The 8,791-nt window shown below is 52.3% G+C and overlaps 2 protein-coding genes across 2 annotated transcripts; both read right to left on the bottom strand.

Annotated features, from left to right (window-relative positions):
• Positions 1-2,088: 2,088 nt before the first annotated feature.
• LOC127748697 (von Willebrand factor A domain-containing protein 8-like) lies at positions 2,089-3,233 on the bottom strand. The gene is made up of 5 exons (XM_052265978.1): positions 3,154-3,233; positions 2,899-3,072; positions 2,707-2,787; positions 2,340-2,581; positions 2,089-2,256 (listed from the first exon to the last, which is right to left on the bottom strand). Exons 1-5 carry the CDS (start codon positions 3,170-3,172, stop codon positions 2,089-2,091), a joined length of 684 nt encoding a protein of 227 aa, XP_052121938.1. The 5' UTR covers positions 3,173-3,233.
• A 1,528-nt stretch (positions 3,234-4,761) lies between these two features.
• LOC127749134 (uncharacterized) lies at positions 4,762-6,330 on the bottom strand. The gene is made up of 4 exons (XM_052265987.1): positions 5,313-6,330; positions 5,156-5,230; positions 4,996-5,085; positions 4,762-4,921 (listed from the first exon to the last, which is right to left on the bottom strand). Exons 1-4 carry the CDS (start codon positions 6,243-6,245, stop codon positions 4,862-4,864), a joined length of 1,158 nt encoding a protein of 385 aa, XP_052121947.1. The 5' UTR covers positions 6,246-6,330; the 3' UTR covers positions 4,762-4,861.
• Between the last annotated feature and the right edge of the window lie 2,461 nt (positions 6,331-8,791).

The raw sequence follows: 8,791 nt of genomic DNA, 5'->3' as shown, positions 1-8,791 counted from the left end.
GCGGCGCCTGCTGCTGCACCTCCGCGATGTGCTTGTCGTCGAGGTGCTCGCGGGAGGAGAAGAGGGTACATGCTCGGGGCGGAGGGGCGGCGGGAGGCGGGAGGCCGGGGCGTGCGCCGAGAAGAAGCGAGACGGGCGTGACACGTCGCCATCAGGCACTCGCCCCCGCCCCCGCGGCCCCTCCTCCCCGAGGCCCCACCGATCACAGGCGGCAACGGGGAGAGGCTCCACCCCCGCACCCGCCTCGCCCCGAAGGCCCCCTCCCCCAGCCTCGCCATGTGACACGCGGGCCCCGCGGCACCCGGCTCCCCCCGGCACGCCCGCGGCAGTCGCGCACCCGATCTGGCCGCAGGCTGAGCGAGCGCAGAGCGGGCCTGGGGGCACCTGGCCTCCTGGGGCCCACCCGGCGGGGCTGGCGCGCCCTGGCCCTGGCCCATGACGTCTACGTCCGCCTCGCGGTGGGAGTCGTCCAGCAGGCCCCTCGTCGTCCGCACCGTCTGGGTCAACGGCCTGCGCCACGCCATTCTCACGCCCCCGCTGGAGCTTGGTCTACCGCGACCAGGCCGCGAGCGCTGGCCGGCGTCTGGGGACCGCGGCAACAGGACCAGCAGCCCCAGCAGCGCGTCGGCGACCTCCACGGCCTCGGACGACTCTGACAAGGACAGGAGACAGGTTGCGGACGGGGCGGGCGTCCCGCGCGATGACGACCTGTCGCGCTGCCTGGTGCGCTGGAAGGTGCTCGTCGCCAGACCTCGGGAGGACGGGCACGGGGACGCCGACGATGACGCGGGTGCGGACGCCGACGGCGAGGAGGAGTGCGAGGATCAGGGAGGCAAAGACTCGGGTGGCACTGCCCTGCTGGGGAGCTACACGACCACGTACCAGCCCCTGTGCGTCGACGGTAACGTGCTCGCCGCTGCCCCGCCGGACGGCTCACCGGACACCGACCCGGAGCAAGTCGACGCGACTGCCCAGCAGACACCCCGCCGACACGGGGACGCGGGCTCGGACCTCAACCCGCTGTCGGAGCGCGTGTTGCAGTGGCTGGACCTGGCCGGGAGGGGGGACTGCCACGGCCCGGTGGCCAAGAGCGGCCAGCGTCGCAACGTCTCGACGGCGTGCTCGGCGTCGGCCGCCTCCAGGCGCCTCCACACCGCGCCGCGAACCAGGAAGTTCTACCCCGTCGCCGCGTCTGAGGTCCCCGGCCCCGGGCCGGCCGCGGGCGTGGACCGCCAGAGGATGACGCTGTCCTCGGCGCGGCGCAGTGCGAGCGTCGACGTGGTCCCTGCCGCCGCGCCCAGGGCGGAGACGCACGGCCTCGCCAGGACGACGAGGACGCCGACGCCCCCAACGCCACCCTCGGCGCCGCCCATCGTGCAGACCTTCGGCACGACCTGGTCGTACTCGCACGGCCGCGGGGGGCAGAGCAGCGCGCAGCCCAGCCAGTCGCGGCCACAGCTGCACATCTTTGTGCCGGCCCTGCAGGGGGGCAGGGAAGCGCCAGCAGCGGGGGACCTACAGGAAGTGTCTGACTGCGAGAGCGGCATCAGTGACGCATAAAGCGGCGTCACAAACAAATGGCAAACTCTCATCTCTGTGGTTTGCAAATCACATGACAATAAAACATGAATAGCCTGTATACTTTGGGTGCACAGAAGAATTACCTTAGTTAACTTCTTAGAATTTGTCATTTGATACAAGGTGGATCTTTGTCCAAAAAATTGTACTTGTTATGTAATTACTATAATACAGATTATTAAAATAAAAAAAAGGAAAACAGCAAAGCTTACCTTAAATGACTCTGTGTCAATGAAACGAGCTTGAAATCGAGACCGGAGGGGAGGATCCAATGGATTGCCTTGATATTTTGGTACAGGTAGACCTAATGCAATAACCCGGAAGTCATCACTAACTCGAACTAGTTGCCAGCGCTTTAGCTCTTCTTCGCTGTGCTCCTAAAATAACATTTCAAAAAATGTAATCAAGATCAGTTTGCAAGGTTTAACAGTACAATCATAATATTCATTGTTGACTGTGTACATATTTCATAAAATAAAAAAAAAAATATAATATTTTGCATTAGAACCTTTAAAGTAGTTTATCATAACGGCTGGCAGGTATTAGGAATCGGCCATCTTCTAGGTGCATTTCACGGTTCTCAAGTAAATTGTTCAGAACAGGCAGAACATTCCTCTCTGCCTTCTCTACACCTTCAAGAATTAATACTCGCCCTTCAACTGCAGCCCTAACAGCACTCTAAAACAGTGAAAATAATTCAAAACTCAATAAATATTTGCCATAAAGACGAAAAAATAATAAAAATAAGTGCACACAATTACCTGATCAAAGTATTTAGAGCTACCATTTTGAATCTCTCGGCGCTGCTTTAGATCAGCTTCTGTGGTATCTCTGGAAAGAGCGACAAATTCTAATTCCCGTCCAGTAACCTGGAGAAATTGCATGGCTAATCTTCTGCGTGCAGGTCCAGGACGCCCCATTAAGAACATATCTTGACCAAGGAGATCCTTCTGCAGCATCCATCGTAAATGTCTCAAAGTATGTTGACTCTCCTTTGCCTTTACTGATGTATTGCAGACAAAAAGTATACATTGGCATTAGATAGGAAACAAAAGAAATGTGTATATGGGTGTGGGTGTGAGAGGAAAAGAAAGGAATGCAATTCCCAACTCAATGGTGAATACTTACAATACTTTATAGGTACATATTCCGGATTCTTTGGCTCTGAGACATCTTTTGATACATCACCAATGGTCACCTGAGTTTTAGCTGAAGATCAATTTAAATATTGTGTTAGGCATGATTCAGCAATTGAATAAATCAGCATTAGTGACTCAAATTGGAAAAAAAACAAAAAAAAACAGAGAATAATCTATTTACTTGAAGCTAGACGGTATGTTTCTAGTCCCGCAGAGGTACGTTTCATATAGGGCTTTGGTGTATTCAGAATTCTGTTGACTACAGTTAGTCGTCTTGATGAAGCTGCAGTAAACATGGTGTCGTTTGTCTGATTACCCAGGAGGTTAGGTACATTTGTCATGGAAACATACTCTCCTGGAGACAAACCAGCTAGATTAAAATGAGAGCAGAAGACATCTACAGGTATAAGTGGAACACTATTGAATGTCATATAACCTGGACCTATTAATGTCATTTTGAAGAAAGAGAAGGTGAATAAAATTTGCCCTACAGATTAGATTTATACACAAGAAATGACGGACGAAAAGTCAACAATATTTACATATCAACGGATTTGCATTGTATCTGATTGCATTTATTTACCGACCATAACCCTCTGCCCACAAGTTTCTTTTCAATATACGAGAGCTAATATTTATGTCATTCTGAATAAACCAACTGACAAATAAGAAACCTACGTTTATAATAGAATACCTACAAAACTTTTCCTTAAAATCTTCCTAAATCACAGAAAATGTGAGTAATTTCCATGTGTTGTGCTGTACTTTGAAACTTCAAGCTAGACGCAAGCAGGGCAAAGTTCAAGGCTTGTTACACATCGATATTGCTATTGGGGTCGCCTTTAGTTTATTGGTTCATGCATGTTCCTGAATAATAAATCAATTTCTATTTCCAGTAAATTTATACCGTTATCCAAGAAGCTTTTACAATAAATTCAATAGTGGTCGCCAAAGACTGTTATGTGAAAGTTGTGCGGTTACCTACCCTTCGTACTCTCGCCTGCCGGGAAGGCGCTCAGATTCAAACGTAGGAATTCAGAAGTATGGGACAAAAAGCACACTAGCACACTGAAGTGAAAAGTAATTTTCATTACTTTTTAATTTAGTTACGTTACCTTACGATGCCCTGATCACAAAAAATCAAATTCTTGACGGGAACGGCAACATGACTTCGCATATCGACTTTTACGTGTGATTTCTCGCCTTACAAAATATTTTCGTCGGTCAGTAACAAAAATCCTTAATTTCCCAGATGACACCACCATTAACTATTAGTAAGAATCAAGTGTACTTCGGTTAACGAACGGAGGGAGAAGAATAGCGGCTGGAACATAGAGATTCCTGATTGGTTGAGCCGAGCTTAGCCTTTACCCCCACTACCGGTGTGAAATTGAAATTGAAATTGAATTTATTAAGGATCCTCAAAAAGGGCTAAGAAGCCCCACTACATGAGAACCCGCTCTCTAGCAGGATGTTTAAAGCTACTTAATGACTAATAATACTTAAAACTAATGTAACAACTAAAGATTAAGTACAGGATACAAACAACACGACAATTTTATGCATTCAGTAACTTTCTCCTGATGGTCTGCGGTGACAGGTGCAAAAGCTGATATAATTTTAATTCATTCCACAATTGAGATGACCGGACAAGAAACGACAAATGATATTTTTGAGTTCTGTGAGTTGGTATTCGTAAACGCGACTTGCTGGACCTAGTTCCTGATGATTTATTTAGATAAGCAAACTGGTACAAATTTCTTAAATAGCTGGGAGACTTGGACTTAATAATTTTACTCACGAGGACAGCTGTAAAGCTATTGTTTGTAAGCAACGCTTCAAAATCCTTCGTAAGCTACGAACTTTTTGGGTTGCATTACAAACCTATTGTTCGTAAGCAATTTACAGTGTTGTACTGAAATAAAGTCGGCGCATGCTACCACTTTCTACGAACGTAAATGTATGAGAAATTGTTGCAATCTAAGCACGTTTCCTGTCTGTGTCGCAATCATGCTGGAGGGTAAGTAGAAATCATGTCTTAGAATATAGTCACGTGTTACCAATGAACTTTACTATTCCACTCTACTTTGGAAACGGCCTCTTGGTTTAAAGTGCACTGTACCCTTTTGGGCTTCACCCCTTAATCAAAAGTTGACTTGAAACTGAATCATAACCACAACATACGATGAAATTCCTGATATCACCTGTAAAAATAGAACCGAATCAGAATTTTAGAAAGTTGCTTCCTTAGGTATGTAAGGAGTTTTACCAAACTTACTGCCATCATAGTTACGGTGTCCAAAACAAAGAGACCCAGGACACTACAGTGCGATTCCTGAATGTTGATTTGCTCCATGAATAAAGTAATCTGACAAGGGAAAGTAATAGAAGATAATGCATGACAAATGGAGTCCTTCATTCGATGGTCAAGTGATTACCTCTTCTCTATCCTGCACCCCAATAAATCTGGAGCTCACTAAGAAATTTTGCATGATGTGACCCATCTTGATACTCTGTAAACAAGCAAACAGATAAACTTTGTCGCACACAAAATCCAAGACGTAAACAAGTGCTACCGGAAATAGAAGTACTCACTTCGAAGGAAAACCACTGGTAACTGCAGCACAATATTACGAAATACGTAACATTCGCCAGGGCATAGATGACCTCTGGGAGAAGAGGGATCCGAGCAGGCCCCCTAACGTGCAGCGCGTGGACAACGTTGGACAGGTGGAGCGTTTCGTAAAGTAAAGTGTTGAGAACGAGAAAGAGCAGCCACCACTGGTAGACGGAGTACGCGGCCAGGCAAATGTCGAAAAGCAGCTGTTGCCGCTGTCGCAAAGTCCTCCAGGCCAAGGGTTCAAGGGTATCCCCGTGGAGGGGGACTATCTCATCAAGTTGGGGCTCGACCCGCCTCCACAGCACCCTGCCGGGGACCCCACTGGTGGCGCTGGGTAAAGCGAGCGCCGGCCACAAGTCCATGGGCTTGACGACAAGTCCCTTCTCCGCGGCCCACTCGGCTCCAGTCGCAGGCGTCAAAGACTGCAGCCGGCTCGGAGGCCTCGGCCACAGGTCGCTCGGGGGAACCCGGGGCGCGGGCGACGGCCACCACTCGTACATCCTGGAGAGCCTGAAGGGCAGCGCGGCTCTGTGCCGGCGGCCGCGGGTGACGGTCACCTGGAGGAGGCAGTCGTGCCTGAGGTCCGCCGCCAGCGACCCGATCACCACGGCGGGCAGGAGCACCACCACGAAGGGGACGATCGTCCTGATGGCCGCGCTCGCGTAGGCGTAGACGATGCGCAAGACCATGAGCAGCGAGGCAAACTTGTAGAGCTGCATGACGGTGAGAGCGAGGAAGTAGCCGACGATGAGGAAGTGCAGCGGCACCAGCATGAGCGTGGCGAGCACCGCGCGCCACCCGCGCGCCGTCATGGGGTGGCGGTCGCAGTACGCGCGCACGCACTGCACCAGCTCGGCCAGCGCCGCGCGCCGCCCAGCCCCCGCGGCCAGGGCGAGCACGCGCAGCATGCCGATCGCCCAGGTCGCCACCTGCCAACAGAGGCAACCAGCTAGTACCCTGCTGGCCCCAGGACTTGGCCGTAAAGCCAGTAGGCCCGACCCTCCTTTAGCCCGAACACTTGGTCGGAGGTTTCTAGCCAGCCAGCGCCCAGCGTACCGGGTGATTCAGAGAAGACGCAGGTGCGCGCGGGTTTGCCTACCGAAGTGGCTATGGCGCCTTACGTGCAGAGCGGATAGGCAAAGCGTCTTCTCTGAATCACCCGGTACACATGGGCGCCCCTTGCCTTGATGAACTCGCTGTGGAGCGAATCGCCGGCCAGGGCCGAGGTCGGCAGCTCCAGCGCGAGGAAGACGAGGACCATCGTGGCGTAGGCGGAGCACTTGGACCATGGCCTGGGCGGACCGGGCCCGAACGGCCATCCGGCCACGGGCAGGTGGCTCGTGACCGCGGCCAGGATGCCGACGAGCCGCAGCAGCGGCAGCGCCACGCACCGCACCATGGCCGCCGTCCTCCCCGAGGCCAGAGTGGGGCTCGCCTCCAGCAGGAAGCGGGCCGTGGGCCGGATAAACATGATGGGGAGGGCCTCAAAGTGGCGCGCTCTCATCGTGTACTCAATCGATTAACATACCCTCGTCTTCCTGTGTTTTCTTTGGCCGTCATTGGCATTATTATGCCATGTTCGAGGGATTCCGAGAGGGAAAAACTTTCCACGTTCACCACGTTTACACTACTTGTGTGCAGTGGGCTGCCTCTACGCCAGGCCTCCTCGCCTACTAGTCCACATTCGTACACCTAGGCCGAGGGGTTGCCTGAAGCAGGTGCGTGTGCACCCCACACAACATCTGGGCACCTGTGGGAAATTTGCCTACGTTAGGGATCATCCAGAAAGTACGTCCGTTTTCCTCAGATTCATTCGGCAAAACACTGAAGCTCGGCGCCTGTACGATTCAGGGTAGGCCACCCCGCCGCACATGTATGCATCGCATCCAAAATGTTGTCTACCTACCAGGCGCCATGAGAGCTTGCAAGGGCTGAACTTGGCAGGTTTGTAAATGCTTTCTGGATGAACCATTATCTGGGAACACTTAGGGGTGCCAGGCCAGAGGCGACAGCGGCGCTACCCCCTTGCCCCAGCCAGCGCGGGGTCACTCCGCAGCTCGGGGTGTCTCCAGCACTTGCGCGCGGGTCTGCTCACTGCGACGAGATGGCAGCACGAGTTTGAGAACGAGGGCTGGGCGGCAGGGGATGCCAGAGGTCCCTCGAGCTCGTTGTATAAGTTCCACTATTGTCGGGCCGGAGAAGTGGGTATTTGCACCACTAAAGTTGAAATGTATCAGAAGGAAAATCTACTTCGGAAATTAAAAAGATTAAAAAAAAGGTTGAATTAAGACACACAAACGGAAAACTTAGAATGTTGTAACTAAACTGTACCGGATCTAGACGTACCTACTGGACCACAGTCACTAATCATGGCTCCGAAACGACCCGAGAGAGTTCGGCAAAAGTTACGCAACCCGCACACCCGCTACACCCGCGTTTACAAGGCACATAGTGTAACTGGGACAGAGTTTTCAGCCACCCACAATAATAGCAAATTTACTCGATTTTTCGTTGAACTTTTCGTCTCCCCAAGAATTACAAATGCCGCCGAAAGCTCGAAAACAACCATTTGGAGCAAGATTCTGTCATTTTCCTGGACCAACATTCGATTTCCTAGCTTTCCGTGACCCGTGAAACACGCCCAAGAAAAATCACCGAACATTCATACGAATCTTTAGCGCCTACGTAGCGAGCACCGTTGACGTCCTGCTTCAACGAAATGTAATGAGAGAAAGAGCGAGAGAGAGACAGATACAGAGAGAGGGAGACAGAGAGAGACAGAGCGAGACAGAGAGAGAGAGAGAGAGAGAGAGGGAGAGAGCGAGACAGAGAGAGAGAGAGAGAGAGAGAGCGAGAGAGAGACAGAGCGAGACAGAGAGAGAGAGAGAGAGAGAGAGGGAGAGAGCGAGACAGAGAGAGAGAGAGAGAGAGAGAGAGAGAGAGAGAGAGAGAGAGAGAGAGAGAGAGACAGACAGACAGACTTACATAGCACTGCATTGAGTGACACCAATGGGACATTTGAATGGCAGCATGATGACGTAGAGGGGGGCGTTCGTCTCGCAATATATGCAATTTTCGCTGACTGAGCTACGCGGAGTACAACCCCTCCCCCCCTTCCCTCCTCTGCAACCCTCGCAATTCCCGATCTCCCCGCTCGCTCCCCTGCCTCTCCTCCCTTATCTCTTTCTCCCCCCGGCGCCTCCCCATCCCCAGCCCTCATTCGACGATATTTGAGACCCGACTGATTGACAATGCGCGTCCTCCTCGAGTCAAAGGCGGCCCAACAGACTGAAATGTCCCGGAGCCGAGCCGAGCCGAGCCGAGCCGAGCCGAGCCGAGCCGAGCGCGAAATGAGGAGTGTTATGGGATGGGCCTCGAGCAGCCGCCTCACGGCGTCATTGTACTTCAAGTGCACGACGCACAATCCCCGCCCGCGCCTCGCCTTTGAGACGGA

This window comes from Frankliniella occidentalis, unplaced genomic scaffold (genome assembly GCF_000697945.3).
Source record: "Frankliniella occidentalis isolate FOCC.00 unplaced genomic scaffold, Focc_3.1 Scaffold33, whole genome shotgun sequence".
NCBI classification, from domain to species: domain Eukaryota; kingdom Metazoa; phylum Arthropoda; class Insecta; order Thysanoptera; family Thripidae; genus Frankliniella; species Frankliniella occidentalis.
The sequence above is the reverse complement of the archived record's forward strand: the minus strand, read 5'-3'. Positions and strand labels throughout refer to the sequence as shown.

Coding starts and splice junctions, on each gene's coding strand:
- LOC127749134 (XM_052265987.1), bottom strand. CDS start 6,245: ATGCTGCGCGTGCTCGCCCTGGCCGCGGGGGCTGGGCGGCGCGCGGCG. Junction 5,231..5,312: donor ACCAGTGGTTTTCCTTCGAA/GTGAGTACTTCT, acceptor GCTTGTTTACAG/AGTATCAAGATGGGTCACAT. Junction 5,086..5,155: donor GGGTGCAGGATAGAGAAGAG/GTAATCACTTGA, acceptor TTCCCTTGTCAG/ATTACTTTATTCATGGAGCA.
- LOC127748697 (XM_052265978.1), bottom strand. Junction 2,788..2,898: donor AACATACCGTCTAGCTTCAA/GTAAATAGATTA, acceptor ATTGATCTTCAG/CTAAAACTCAGGTGACCATT. Junction 2,582..2,706: donor ATATGTACCTATAAAGTATT/GTAAGTATTCAC, acceptor GCAATACATCAG/TAAAGGCAAAGGAGAGTCAA.